The 15,431-nt window shown below is 39.8% G+C and overlaps 1 protein-coding gene across 2 annotated transcripts in view; it reads right to left on the bottom strand.

Moving 5' to 3' along the window:
- The window catches only part of RAPGEF5 (Rap guanine nucleotide exchange factor 5), a 208,295-nt gene that overhangs the window by 53,653 nt on the left and 139,211 nt on the right, over positions 1-15,431 (bottom strand). Inside the window, exons 10-11 of one of the 2 annotated variants that reach the window (XM_033088310.1) lie at positions 13,050-13,162; positions 12,503-12,591 (exon numbers count right to left, since the gene is read on the bottom strand). In XM_033088310.1, coding sequence (XP_032944201.1) covers positions 12,503-12,591; positions 13,050-13,162 — 202 coding nt within the window. The remainder of the gene's footprint in view (positions 1-12,502; positions 12,592-13,049; positions 13,163-15,431) is intronic. The other variant, XM_033088311.1, reaches the window with a different exon arrangement.

Raw genomic sequence — 15,431 nt, 5'->3', positions numbered from 1 at the left:
TAATTTGTGTTGTTAAAACTTCTTTGAAACCATCATATATGAAATATTCCTTAGTATATGTTTAACTTATTTTATAAAAAGTATTTCTAACAACTCATAGGGAAGATTTTGGAGTGAAAGACATAGAATTCTCAAACATGAATTCACTGGCTCAAATTGGACACAAGAAAGGTACCTACAGTTAAGTAAACCTTGAATGCTAAGAATACATGAAATTATTGTCAATATTCATGTGTTGAGAAGAATATAAGAGCTAATCCAAATCACTTTATAGTCTTCATAAATTGTTATACAATGCTTTAAATCACAATATATTTATATATTTTTTGAAGAGACAGAAATATATAATTACGGCTTAAGGTGTAAAGTATCAAAACAAACCAACATAAGTGTCCATTTATAAAATTACATAGCATTTTCCTTTTCTTTAGGAATCAAACTGTGATTTTTCTTGGCTATAGTGTTCCCCACCTATTTTAAAACCAAACCAAACAATATATTTCCCAGCTCACTTGCAGCTAGATGTGGCCACACCTAAGTTTTGATCCATGAGATAAAAGGAGAAACCACGTGTGATGAATAGGTGTGTTCATCTTGACTTAACTCCATCGGACTACCTAGACTATACTCTAACTAGCATTCATCTGGGTTCGTGAGACAAACCATCTCGGTTCATCAGATTCTAGGGACACCTAGCAAAGAGCTAGAAGGACTCTCAGTCCTGGCTGATTTCAGAGTGGCTTTGCCAGCTCTGAACTACATTTCTCTATTTTTATTTTCACTTGAGAGAGGAGGATATTTATAACCTGTTTAAGTCACTGTCAAGAGTTTTTCTGTTATACGCAGCCATGCCTCAATACAAATGATACATACACACAGAAAATTTTTAGGAATTCAACACGTGATCAGTTAATGTGATCTGGTTCTCAAGCTTCTCAGTTAGCAAAAGCAGGAAAAGTTTATTTAAGGAGACAAAAGTATTGTGAACTTATTCTGATCTCACTACTGTGGATTCTAGAATGTGCTGATGATGACACATTTGCTTTCCATGTTTTTGGTTATTTTTTAAAAGAACAAACACCCTCAATCTCCTCCCTGGGGAGACTGTTAAATAGTGTAAATTGTCATAATAATTCTGAGATGTGCATTCATGTTATGCCAATCAGCACTGGCAGAATCTGAGCTTGCTAAAATATTTCAGAACAGTCAGCAGTGAAAATGGCTTGTGATACCTTCCAATTTAGATCAAACTGAACCAAGACACAAGAGGCCACAATTTAAGTGACCAACTCTGGGGAAAAGATCCAAAATTAGGATGAAAATATCTTCACTCTGTTCTTTTTTTTTTCTTAACAAAACACATGACATAGATTTATAATATCTGTAAGCCTACTACCCCCCCCCCCAAAAAAAATGTGGTATCAAGCTAGACAGGAAGAAAATGTAAGGGGGAAAGAAATTTCTAACTCACTGAGTACTATGTAAACTCTCTTCAAAATAAGTATATTTAAGGCACATTGAAAGGGATGCAATGCAAAGGAAAATACCAGAAGCTTTAATATTAGAACTACTATCTATCATGAACCCTGCTACATACACCCATTCACCTAAAACTACAACCATTTTTAGACTGAGAATTTAGATAGAAATATCCAGCCAGGTATGCAACGGGCAATTTTAACTTGTACTTTTCATCTTCACACTAAGTCAAGCTAATCCAGAATTAAACAATTTAAAAATTAAAAGATTCACCGAATATCCTGTATGCTGAGGACAAACAAGAGTGGTAATTTGGAAACACAAATTAGATACAGAATTGCTCTGAAAATAATTTTCTGTCACTATGTTGATTACAACAGGATATTTGGGGGATTACGACAAGATATTTTAGTTTTCCACACTTTGTGCTCACCCACATTTAACAATTCTGTCTAATTTCATTTTTATTTCTGAGATTTGGGGGAAGGACTGCCAGCCAAGTAGCAGCCTTCAGTAGAAGGCAAAAAGCTGCAAACAGAATGAAAAGAATGGTTTCAATTGTAGAACAAGAAAGCCCCAAGGGCAGAAAATGAGGGTAATGGGAAATGGGGGAGAAGGTTACAAAGAGAAAGACTGCAAAATGAAATGAGGAAAAGCTTAATTATAGGTAAGGTAAAGGCAAAAATTCTCCCACTCGAAGATATCTATCCCTTTTAGACGTGTGCTTGTCAAGTACAGCAATTCTGTGGCATTGTACCTTTTAAATGAAACAATAATTTGACTGAAACATGCTGTGAGAGATTAACAAGCAGTAATTATAATCAACAAATTGCCATCCACTAACGTTCCCTCCTCATGCTTATAAAACTATCTACTCTTACATAGAAAAACCACTTTTTTTTTTTTCATTTTCTAATAGGATGCTCAATTTTGCTTGAGGAAAATGTCACAGCATTTAAAAATACAAGCAAGAACATCTGATGAGCTCACTTTAGATGCATCAGCTGTGGGGAGATGACACACAGAGATCTCTGAGGGACAAAAGGAGAGAGAGAAAAGAGATGTTTTTCATCCTTTGACATTACCTTAAACAGTCTCAAGTAATTTCAGTTGCTGATGTTACAGTAAAACTGTGGTTTTGCTAAGATTACTAGATTGTCAAAATCACTATTGACACAATATCTTGCCTCCATGAATTTCAGAATCTGTTGCTCCTTGCCATTTGCTACTCCCCAAATGCCTAAATCACATCACGCATTTATGTCTGGAAATACGGCTGGACACTGAGACAATCACAAATGTTTCTACTAAAGTTCAATATTAAATATGGCAATAGACGCAAAGCTCACTGAGAAAACATGGTAAATTTAAAGACTTTAAGATTTGAGAACAGCATTTTCTTTTTATAGGAACAAAAATCCATTTCCCTTTCAGAAGAACAAAAAAAGAAAAAAATTTCCAAGAACAAAAATCAGCACCAAACTAACTGAGAAACTGTGCTATAGGGATTATAGAACCACAGATAGAAAAGAAATAGAAGTACAGCCTTCATTCTTAAAGGGCCTATATTAGGAAGAGAATATAAAAAGAAAACTAAACAAAGCTGTTATCTTTCTCAAATTTATTTTTATGAGGAAAAATGCAAGATATATTGAAGATTTGTGTTTCAAAACAACCTTCATCCTATGTCAAAGAGACTATAAATTTAAGCCAATATTTTATTCGTATAATAAAATTGAAAACTACTAGGACTTCATAATTCTACGCGAACTTTGTGACTTACTAGACAGGGCCTTTATATTTTGTATTTAAAAATAGATTGCAATTTCATATATTCTGATTCTTTGAAAATTGATAATTCATGTATATACTTATGGCAACTCTCAGTGTACCACTGTATTTTATTATTGGTAATAATTTATCCTCCAGCCATTCGAGGAAATTAGAGATGTACTGAGCTACAAAGAAAGAAATACCTAAGGTTTCCATAGTCATCTATCTAAAAAGACGAGTATCAAATTAGGCATTTGAGGTGGAGGGAAAGTAATCCAGGAGAAGCAAATACAGTGTAAATAAGCAAATAAAATGTGCAAATGTGAATAAAGGAGAAAGTCCATTCATTTCTACGCCCTCCTTTCTGGCTGCAGTTTACATAGGGAAACTCCTCATGCTTAGGGGGTTTAATGAGATTCGGAGTTGCTTTTCAGAGATGACAGACCAAAACCACAAGTCACGCAGCCTAAGCATGTGAGGAGGAGAGAACTTTGACCTCCAGCTGCACCCAGAACCAAAGTCCCGCTTGCCCCACCCGAAAACCAGGACATAACGGGAACTTGAACACTGGAGCCCTTTCAGAAGCAAAGCAGTTGTCCACGAAGATCCAGTGTTGAAACCCCTTTACCATAAATGGCCAAGTTCCAAGGTCCTCCAATGAAAACTTGCCCCACCAGCACTTCTGCATACCTGTTCCCCCTAACCTCTTAAAAACCCTTAACCTAGTTCAGCGAGCAAGAGGGATTTGAGACACTGTTAGGTCTCCTATCTTCTCGGTTGGCACGTTCTTGACCAATCAACAAAATTTTCCTTCTTCCAAACTCTGACGTTTTCAGTTTTGGCCTTTTGAAGCGGGCATATGAACTTGGTTTGGGTAACAAAATCACAACCAGGACTGACTTTACCGAAACAAGCAGTCACATGTGTATTTCATTTAGAACACAGTGTGAAGGAAAATCTCAAAGACCGTCTATCTCACATCGTCTCTAGGATACGGCCTTCGCTCTAACCTATCAGAAAGGGGTTGAGATTTTCTTTAGAAGTATTCGAAAAAGAAAGTCTAAAAACTCTTACTAAGATGCTCACGTTTTTCAAGATTTTTATAGCCAGGAGGCTTAAGAATTTTAATTTGTAAGGTAATTCTTAACCCCCGGAATATTTCATTTTCTATTTCCTATCTTTAGATACTCTTGAAATTAATTTCCCATAACCTGACAATATTTTAGCTTGTTTCTAGTGCTCTAGACTTATATTTGATCTCTAAGTATCTTTAGAGATCATGTGGTGTCAATATGAAAATGATGCAATTAAAAAAAATGCATTCCAATGATCCATTTGAATTCTAAATAGGGACCGTTTCCCTGAAAAGCACGCAGGACCCCTACTTACATTCTTGTGCATTAAACATCTTCCTTTGCCCATTGGTTGTGCTGTAATGAAAACTTCCACGTTTCCATTATTAATCAGTGTATGCTAATGACTTATGCTTCAGCTCTGCCTCACTTCATTTCACCTTGCTTCATTACCAGCAAGAGTATTCATTAACCCACCATCTCCTGGCAGCGTAAAAGCATCAGTTCCCTTGTTACTACGCATAATATTGCATGTTCAAAGGTGGTGCGAATACATTAGTCCAGAAGATGAACACCTCAGATGAAATCCATAGTCAAAATCTAATTTTTAATCACTTCTCACGTGACTGGCCTGCTAGAGCATCCGCTGGAACGAGGACCCTCACACCCCATTTCTTTTGTAACCATCCTGAAGCACTCAGCTCACCCAGGGGCCATCCTGCTCTCAGCTGGAAACCAAGAAGCAGGTCTTTGTGCTGGAGATTAGATAGCTCTGAAGTGGCTACTAAAGCTCCTGATTTGGGGTTTATAGCTAGAGTTGAATGGTAGGTTTTTACTTCCTTTATGCCTTCCATCCATGATTCTAGCCACTAGACAAAAATGATCTCTGGAATAAAGCTAGTAATACACCTGGGTTCATCTCCATATTCAAACGATCACTCTATTTCCGAAGTAGTTTAGTTGACTTCTTCCTTAGCTTCTCTGCCCATAAGATGAGGGTAATTATCCTGTACCAGGATCCATCTAACGGAGAGGAAGTTTGGATAAATGGAGTGGTGTCTTGAGCAATCTTCAAATCCTGGCTTTCAAATCTGGAAGGGGCCTCCAATGTCACATGGCCTAAGTCCTCTGCTTTCATAAATGAAGCAACTGAGAAAAAAATTTCTACACAATTCTAATGATTTCATCACTTTATCAATAGTAATGCATAGTCTCCCAATGCTTCAATTACAACAAATACATTACGTTCTCCATATCAGTAATTAGGAGAGAAGCTAAGGGAGCCACCAAAAAACCAAACCACACCAAAGAAACAAAACCCAGAGTACAAAAAGATGCTAGAGCAGAGCAGAAACCTAATGTGAGCACCTTCCTCCTAGCTCTTTCTGGACAGCACTTTGGGGATTTTTATTGCCATGTGAATAGCTGTTTGAAGCCTTCTCTTTACCTGGAGAAGCCAGCCTTCACAGAACAGCGGTTCCCTACATCTGCTTAAGAGGCACACCCAGGGCAGCTGGAGGGGCTGCTAATGAATTTAGTTAGACTTTCGTTGATTTTTTTTATTAGTGTCTATGCAAACAGAACTAACCTAATACTTAGAATTGGCAGTTTCATAAAGCTGAAAAAGCCCTCAAGAGGCATGGTAGTCCAGTGATTTGTCTTTGAGAAAGCTATGTTCCCAGGTCAAGATGGTTAACGGCTGATACCAAACCTTTCCACGGATGCAGATTCTATGGCTTCCAGCTGTAACTACCATCTGGAATACCTATACCTACTATACCTACGTCACATTTCTTTTACTTCTTTCCTTTTTGTTTTTCCTCAATTAAGTCTATTTCTTTTGGTTCTGAACTTCGTTGAACAGGACCAGAAATTTCGTGTTAGTTCTCTAAAAGACGTTAAATACACATATCCTCTAGCTTCTTTATTTTTAAAGACACGTGGACATACTCATCTTAAACCTGTAATGATATTGATTATTTAGCATCCATCATTTAATGGGCACTATTTCCCTACTTGTTCTTGGTCTGACTCCCTCCACTAGAACGCAAGCCCCGTGAAAGGAAGGAGTTTGTGTATTTTGTTGACAGCTGTTTCCTCACATCTGGAAGAATGCCTTCACAATAGCAGGTCGAAGATATTTGTGGAATGAAGGAATTAAATTTTCCTAAGGTATTCAGTCCTGTGCACATAGAAATTGAGGAATTAAAAATGCACAAAAATAGTGTATGAAGCTACAAGGAAAGGAATGACAGGAGGATGTGGCTAGCATAAGAAAGAGGGTGTAATAGTTTCATCACTAGGGGAGAACTGCTTTTGTCCAGCAACAGACTGCTTCTGAAAATCCCCAAACAGCTCAGTAATAAAACTCTGCAAATGGGTTTTACTAGTAGGTGATAAATCAAAGTTAATCTTTGGAAATGTTACAGCATCATTTCTCAGAGGAACTTAAAAAGTTTCCCATCGGACAAGGTTATATACAAACATACTTAAATCATCACCAGGCATGGCCACTGAGCCCTGGATGCCAAGCTTCCTACCCCATCAACACTTTAACTGCTCTCTGACGTGAAAGAAATGTAGTCATTTTATATATATATATATATATATATATATATATATATATATATATATATATATATATATATATATATATATATAAATAACGTGAAGTTAGACTGAATAGCCTAAATCCTTGTGTAATGGCTCAGTAATGGTGATTTCAGCTTCAAATGACCGCAAGTTTCCGGAGGCCGTCTATGTGAATTCTAGTGTCTCCTCCAGATCTAAATTTCTATGGTTCTGTAAAATATGGAGAAAGAGAAGAGGTTGGTATAGATCCTCTGAGTCAAGGGGTTTAGTGATGAAAGATACTTCAGAGATCATCTTGTGTATGACTTGCTCAAGGTCTCGGGCTGGTTTAAGAGTGGAGCCCAGATCTGGGAAGTGAGGCTTCAGAATCTCATTTTAGTACCTTTCTACTCTGCTGTGTGCATTTTCTCCTTCCTTAAAACATTATTTCTTACAGAAGTACATTCTGGGCTGTGAGACCTAAGGACCACCCAGAGATTTCTATAGTGTGACAGAACCTGGGCACAAATCCAAATGGGTTTTGTTTACTATACCATCCCCTTCTCATTCTAAGAGTTGAGAAATCAAACAGCTGTGTGTCCAATACTTCTGTCTCCTCTGATTGTTTCCTTTTCTTGAAACCATTTCAGTAGATGGACCAGTAGTACAAGTTTGTGAATTCTGAATTTCTCAGGCTGCAGAGGCTCCAGGGCAGGGGCCAGTGGACATGAGGCTGGACATAAAGCCCTGGAGAGGGAATGGGGAGGGGAAGTGAAGGAAAGGAGGAATGGGTCCCTAACTCTGAGAGGGAACTATATATTTACAACTATTAGAAACTTGGAATACATCTTTAAAAAAAAAAAAAAGGGAAGTGAGACAAAGTCAACATTGAATATTTGCATCACCGGTGGAAATTTTAAAGCCAATAAGGCTTAAGCCCCAACTCAGGTCCACTGGATCAGAAACTCTGGGGTGGGACCCAGGCATTGGTATTTTTTTTAAGGTGTCCCATGTGCAGCTAATGTGCAGCCACAGATAAGATCCACTGCTCTATGTGTTACATGACATTACAAAACTAAAAAGAGAAGATAAATACAAGATGATTTTATGTGTACATAAATTGCACCAAATCATTGAGAGACTTACCACCATCTAAAAATTTCTGTGCCTACCCTCAAAAAATTTTAGTCTTGCAAAAGCCACGCTGCTGCTACAGGGTTATTAAGGTCTTGCCACCTTCAAGAGAAAACCTGGGTCAGAGGCACCAAACATCCTTCCAGAAATCCTAAAAGGTAAGGAAATCAAAGAAGTTCACCTAACGTGTATTCTGTCTTTCCAATGATCAGGAGACAAGCATTCTTAACGTTTTCTTCATAAGAAATATGTATCAAGTGCTTATGTCAGGCTTGTTCTTGGCAGGAAAGATTTTTTTTTTTTTTATGTTAGTAGAAAATGAAATGCCAGTCCTAGCTTTACTCAAGTTTCCGTCAGCGCAATAACGCTTGAAAAAAGCCATGAAGCTGGCGAGGGAGAGTAACTTTTGGACTCTGTGGATGGAGGGAGACACTCCTACAATATAAACCAGGTACTTTCACAGAGCTTGTTGCCTTGTTACAAAGGTAAGGGACTCACTTCCTCAGTGACAAGCACCACCAGGTAGGAGGTGCCCCTGAAAGCTCACCACCAATACTGAGGTCTCCATGACACAATCAAAGCAGGCTGAGGAGCCATTTCCACACCGAGTACACATTATTAGGTTATGCTGAATGAAAACCTCATGAAGTAAAAAAAATCAGCCATACGTTGAAGAAATCATGCCAAGCCTCGTAAGAATCAGCAGGTAGGCTTTACCTAGTCCCTCCATCCTATTCTCTGCTTGTTTTTCTTGGAAACTTGTAATCATGAGTACATTTGCATCAAAAAGATGAATGAAGAATAAGGAAATGAAGAAAAGGAGGGGGAGCAAATCACGAATTTCGTCTTGTGTTTTCCCTAAGATAGACCCACCATAAGGCAGATTTAGCAAGAAAAATCAGTAACAAGGTTTTTCTCTATATAATCCATCCAATACATAGGTTCCCCCCTGCTTTGAAACAGGAATCGTTATTCCCAGAAGCACCTCTAATTAAACACAATTTATCATTTCCAGGGCAGGGAAAGGGTTACGTAGGAGCAGGAATCTCTACAGTCCAGGGTTGGCTGCTTCCCACTTGCTCTTCCTTCCTTCTTGCCTTTCTTGTAATTCTCCTGGGCTGGGAATGCCTAGTGATGTCTGCCCTATTTCTGGGAAGATGAAAGATAGAGCTGCTTGATTTTTCTCTAACATTCCAAACGGTTCAAGTCAGAACTTGAACCTTGGGGAAAAAAGAAAAAAAAAAAAAAAAACACGAAATCTTTGAAAACAGCTTCAATCCCTTTCCATGTTCAGAAATAGATATCCAGTTACCAGACTCGAATACTTGTTCCATTTTAAATAATAAAGAATTATTCATTCATTCATTCCACAGACATTCACTGGATGATTCCTTGTGCCTGGAACTATCAAGGAGGAAAGGTATGCACATAGGGGATTATGAAAACCAGCGTGGTAAGTGCTGTGTGGATCCAATCACTTAGGAAAATCATTAGGTTGCTTTTAAGCATCTCTAATATTATTTTGATCCTAAAACGCAGTTTGGCTTGGTGATAGGATATTATATGAATTGTACTCTATTCTATTCTTGATTCAGGTAGCAACAGGAATACATTGTCTCAATAGCCCTGACATTTACCTTCCTATTCCACTTAATCAAGCAGACTTTTTTCCACTTGCATGTTTACATCAGTTAGTAATCAGTTCAACTTGTGCTTTGTGATATAGAAGGGTTCTGCTATTGGGCCTTACACCTACATTTTCACAACGAAGTGACTTTTGTGGAAAAGAGATGGGAAGTAACTTACATCTCTTGCTTGGTTATCTTCCCCAGCCTCCGGAGGGTACAGATGTGAGAATTCAGAACAGGTTCAGCCACCAGGACCATTGATTTCCTCCCAGGTACCCTTTCCTCCTCATTGCCAAGGGGGCCGTGTGGAGGACCACCATATGGCTCCCCACCAGCCCCATATGGCTCCATCTCCCTAAAAGGGGCGCTCAAGAACATAAAAATGTTGCTGTATACTTTTATTGCAGCCCCTTCTCATTTTCCTCCATCTGTCTTCCATATGTTTATGTGACTCTATTAGGCTCTCATACACGATAGGCCTTTTATAATGAGGGTTGCCAGCCTGACCAAGATAAAGAGCTGGAATTCACCTCTGTCCGTGACAAGGGACCTCAATTACTTTAAATATGTGAATCTTAGTATTCATACTAGAACAAATTCATACCCACTTTTCTTCAATTTGAACATAAAATGTGTTTGATCTCATATTTATGATATTTCTTCTAATGTTAACCAAAAACCTCATGGTGGCTTTTCTGTTGTATTTTCTCCAAAGCGCTGTATGTGAAGTATTGAAGAACTGCATGTGATTTCCACTTAGGCATCCCTAGTATATACCCATCCATCAGTCTCTAAAGTGGATTTTTTTCTTTTTGATAAATTTCTCCTTTGATTGGAGGGAAAGTTGTTAACCATTTTTCACCCCCTCAAGGGTCTCTGCAACAATCTGGAGTTTGTCCTCTGCGTGTGTCCATCACAAACTCTAAGGAAGTGAGTAGGAATGAAGAGGGGTTGATTCCAATGGGTGTCTTCCTGCCCTGCTTAGGTCAAGATACTGAGTCCTGGTCTTTTCGGCTTTGCTGAACATGTGGCTAAAGTGATATATTCAATCCCACTGTTTGTATCATTGAGAAAAAACAAATGGGAATCCCCGTCACTAGATACCATACACAACACCATTTCCCACCAGGCGGCAGCTCCTAGCATTAGTAACAGTAATCAGAGCGATTTCTCACTCCCAGTGTTAAATAGTGGGAACTTGTTAGTGGGCACCTAGGCCGTCTTTCACCAGAAACTCTGTCAATGAGAAAGAAAGAAAAAAAGAAATCAACTTAGGCCTAATATTGGCTTTATTTATTTCCACTCATCAATATGAATGACCTAGACACAAAGTCTTATATTATAGAATGGAACTGCGGTGCTTTTAAGAAGAAAGCATTCAATTCCCCACAACCTCTATCCATGTTTAAAGGTACCCTCTTCGTGGCAGGTAATGTGCCTGTGATCTAGTCCAAACCACCTGTGTAAAGCAGTCAGCTGGCAATCAGTACACAGAAAATTACGGCTAGTTCCATGATGATTATCTCTGATGAAGCAGAACACAGGAATAGTGCTCAAATGCACAAAATATTAATCGATAGATATACAAAAACAACTCAGCAAATGCCACGAGAACGCATTTTTCTTTTAGCTTGTTTGTGTATAAAGGACAATTACTGATTTTTCCCCCCAAACATACATATGCACAATAAGGTATTTATTTGAATTTTGAGATCAAACAATAACATAAGATATGTGATTGGGTCATTTTGCTTTTTTTCTTACCCACTTATATATATCACACACTTTTGTTTCTCTCTTAATGCATTGTATAATGCAATATAGAACCAGACATCAATTAGGTTCAGACAAACTACTGGGACCCAAGGAAATTCTTGATCCCACCTAAGCTATCAGTTCACAATCTTTCCTGCATGGGAAAACCCTTACGAGTTACTTTGTATTAATATAACCCAAAATGCCTTTTACTGATGCAGTCACTATATTGCAAACCTGATCATCACAGGTGCTATGGTGGCAGCAAAAAGTGCATTTTAGTCAGTGGATCAAGTTACAGAATTCAGGCTACAGCCAGAGGCCCATTCACTAGAATAATTGCTGCAGGCTGGAACAAATTACAAATTCTGGTTAAGAGAAGCAAGTGCTCACCCTTCTGTAAAAAAGGAAGTACGAGTATGTCATTCTGTAACTGCAATGGTAGTGTTTCCGAAAGTGCAAGAGTGAAAAACCTAAACGGGCATTTGGCTCCCAGATTGCATAGAAAGGACAAGAGGTGGGATCGGTTAAGGCTTCAGTGAATTATAATTTCTGGTCTGAGAAGCTGTGAGTATCACATTCTGCACAGCAGGGCATGCTCTGAGCAGTTTGTAAACCACTTGGAAAACGGCCGAAGTTGCTGCTAAGCTTATAGTTGCTGAGTAGTTGCACTAATTGTTGACATGTTGGCGGGGAGGCTACGCCCCCCAGCCCAGCGCTTCCCATAGGCCAGGTGAATGCTGCTAACCCTCATGCCTTTTATTTCTTCCCATCGAACACTGGTTATTGAATGTTGGCCTGTTGCCAACTGCCTTTAGGTAAGATTTGGTAAAAACTGCCAAAGAGACAAGAACATCTGCCTCTGTGTCATTTTCTTTGTACAGCTACTTCCCAGGCAGCTGCTTGGATCGACATGTGTCCATTTACTGGATTTAAACAAAACAGCACGGGGCCAGGGGGAGGGGCGCAAAGCATATGCTCTGTCAGCCCACCGCGGTGTGAGCAACAGTGGGTGGGAGTCCTGCCCCTGAGGATGCTGACAAGGGCCCCCGCTCAGGGTCTGGAAACAGGAGACACCCCCAGTCTTACCTGTTTCTTTGTCCTGGACTTCTTCCAGGTGCAAGTCATTCAAAATGTGCTCCAAAATCTTCTCCGGGGTCCCGGACACGACCACATATCTGTCAGAGAGCAGAGAGTCCACTGAGTCATCCTCTGTGGAAGACTGTGAGCGGCTGCTCCATTCATCGTCCTCGTCCTCCTCGTCAATGTATTTGAAATAAGGCACATCGAAGGTAGGCAGGGGCAGCTCTCGGTCGGAGAGCGCTGCGGCATCCTTCCGCTCTAAGTGAGGGTCAAAGACCCTCAGCCGGGAGCTGCCCATTGTGAGGGGTTACTAACAAAGGCATTCCCCCTACATGCTAAAAGATCTTGGCCATCTCCGTCCTTTCCCCGGGAACTGAGTCCATCTGGCTGCTAGGAGCTCTGCAGTCAGCTAGAACGCTCGCTCGAGAGGCGGAGAAAGAAGGGAGGGAGGGAGGGAAGAGGAGGCAGAGCGAGCGAGTGAGATGGAGCGAGGGAAGGGACGGACGGCAGGAGGGGAAAGGAAACGCCAGCGCGTGCCTCGGTGGAAACTCACCTCCAATCGCTGTCCGCGCTCCCGCCCGGGGGGGCTGGGCCACAGCACAGCACTTTCTTCAGCACCAGGACGTTCTGCTCTTGCTCTCTCACAGTCGTCACTTCATCATCCTGCTTTCATTGGGGCGGGGAGTGATGGATGGAAGAAGGGAAAAGGGAGAGAACGTTAACAGGGAAGGGGGGAAAAAGGGACTAACGAAAGCTGCATTTTATAAATTAGGAGTCTGGTCAAGAATCTCCCTCTTGTCCAGTGCCCAAGCTCAACTTCTAAGGACACATAAAACATCAGGGAGACAGAAACACTTTAAATAGAGAAAAAACAATAAGTGGGGATAGGATTCAGAGAGTTCGTTTTTAAAACTACCTTAATGATTTGAATCAAGGCATCCAAACTTCAATGTTTCAAACAACACAACATACTAACTGCACATGTATTCTCTTTTACCTGGTTTAGTGCTTACTAAACAATCACTGCGCTGAAATGGGAAAGTCAAATAAAACATCATTTAAACACTAAAACAGTGAGCAAGCCATATTAACTAGCTGCAGTAGATACATATCAGATTCATTTCCATCACAGCCCGTCTTTAAAAGGTGGACCCAAACTACCCATTCTATCTTCCAGTTCATTTTTTCCCCCCAGATTTGAGATGGCCTTCAAATTTATCATGGACTTGTTTTGCCAGAATGCAAGCAAAAATGTATCTCCAGCTAGAATCTCATCTAGCCTGAAATTTGGATGTCATGGGTGAGTGCCCTGACTTTCTTCACCTCAGTCTCTTTTTAAAAGGAGAGAAAGCTGAACAATCACTCATTTCTGCACACACAGCTTCCACAGCCCAGAGCCCGCGTGGCCCGCTGACTTGGCTCTGTCAGATGTGCTCGCTGCTGACCCAGCAGTGTGCAACCCAACTCTGTGTGATGCATACTCCCAGCGCGTGTGGTGTGAAATTCGCCCCAGGGGCGGCTCCCCCTAAGTGTAAGATAGCCCGGGGGGGGGGGGGGTGGGGGTGAGGGGACTTTAAAATGCACGTAAGAAAATGTAGCTTCAGTATTTCTGAAGACTTGAGTAAAAGATTAAGGAAAGAAAAGTTGATAGGATAAGCTGCACCTTAAAAATGATGTCACCACTTTAAAAGGGGAAACATGTCCTAGGGTTCCTAGCATGTTTCTGCTACTGGCAGAAAATCCTACCTATAATGAGGCACAAACATTAAAAAAATATATATTTATCCCCCGATGGATACAAAGTACTATGTCCTTGTACCTTATTTATCAGTTCCATAGATCAATCAGAGATGTCAGTGTATTTTATTCATCTTTCATAAGAATAGGAAGGCATTCATCTTGTTACAACTGACAACCAAATCAGTGATAAAATTATGATTTCAACTCCCAGGGTCCTGATTCCTAAGAAAATGTAGTGACCTAGTCATTTGAGTTCTCCAGGATTTTCTTAAAAACAACACCAAAAAATATTGGTCATTCGAAACAGCAATACAATTCTATGATGATTCTTTTTAAATCTTTTAGTGGCAAATAATTTTACTATGTAAAGCTGATGTATTACATTTCAGCAAGGTCAGACATGCGGTTACTGTGGCAATTAATGTTGGATATTCATTGTTAAATTCCCCAAGGACAGCAGCGTGACTCCTGTAACATGAATACCAATGTGTAATTGCTATCTTTCATTTTTCCAAAGGGGTTCTTTTGTTATCCAAGTGAAATAAGGTGGCTGGAGAGAGGGGCACATATTGATCAAAAAAATAAAATAAAATAAAATGCAGAATGTGTGGCTGAGATACCAAGACACACAGAAAGAAATAATTCCGTAAAACAGATTTGAAAGGACAAAAATCTTTCCCCGGGTTTCCTCTCGTAGTAGTAAGCCAATACTCATTTTAGCTGAGCTCGCTGTCATCCTGAAGTACATTTTACATTTTACGTGCACGTGATATATGGCATTATTAACTTCCACGGGCCATGCACATACATATGGATGGGAAGGGCTCCTCTAATGTCTGTGTAACTAATATGTATTACAGGACTGCACAGAGCAGCCACAGTCTGCTGGGCAGGGGAAGAGCTGAATCATATTGATGTACTATCAATAGCACCTTATGTCATAGTGGTAGTTTCCATTTTGAAAACTTGTTAAAAACAAAGAGGAGAAAAATCAATGTATAAAGTTATCTAAAATTGCCATGGAAACATAATAACCCTATGTATTATATCTGGCTCTGAAATAGGAAGGGTAAATGAACGCCTCCCAACCCATGCACCCTTACCTGATTGCTCTTCCTGAAAAACAGCAGAAAGTACCATGGTATGAAATTTTATTCTAGTGCTTGATCGGTTAAGAATAAAAGTATTTAGAGAA

The sequence above is a fragment of the Rhinolophus ferrumequinum genome, chromosome 20 (genome assembly GCF_004115265.2).
Source record: "Rhinolophus ferrumequinum isolate MPI-CBG mRhiFer1 chromosome 20, mRhiFer1_v1.p, whole genome shotgun sequence".
Lineage (NCBI taxonomy): Eukaryota > Metazoa > Chordata > Mammalia > Chiroptera > Rhinolophidae > Rhinolophus > Rhinolophus ferrumequinum.
This window is presented reverse-complemented; position numbering and strand designations above follow the sequence as displayed.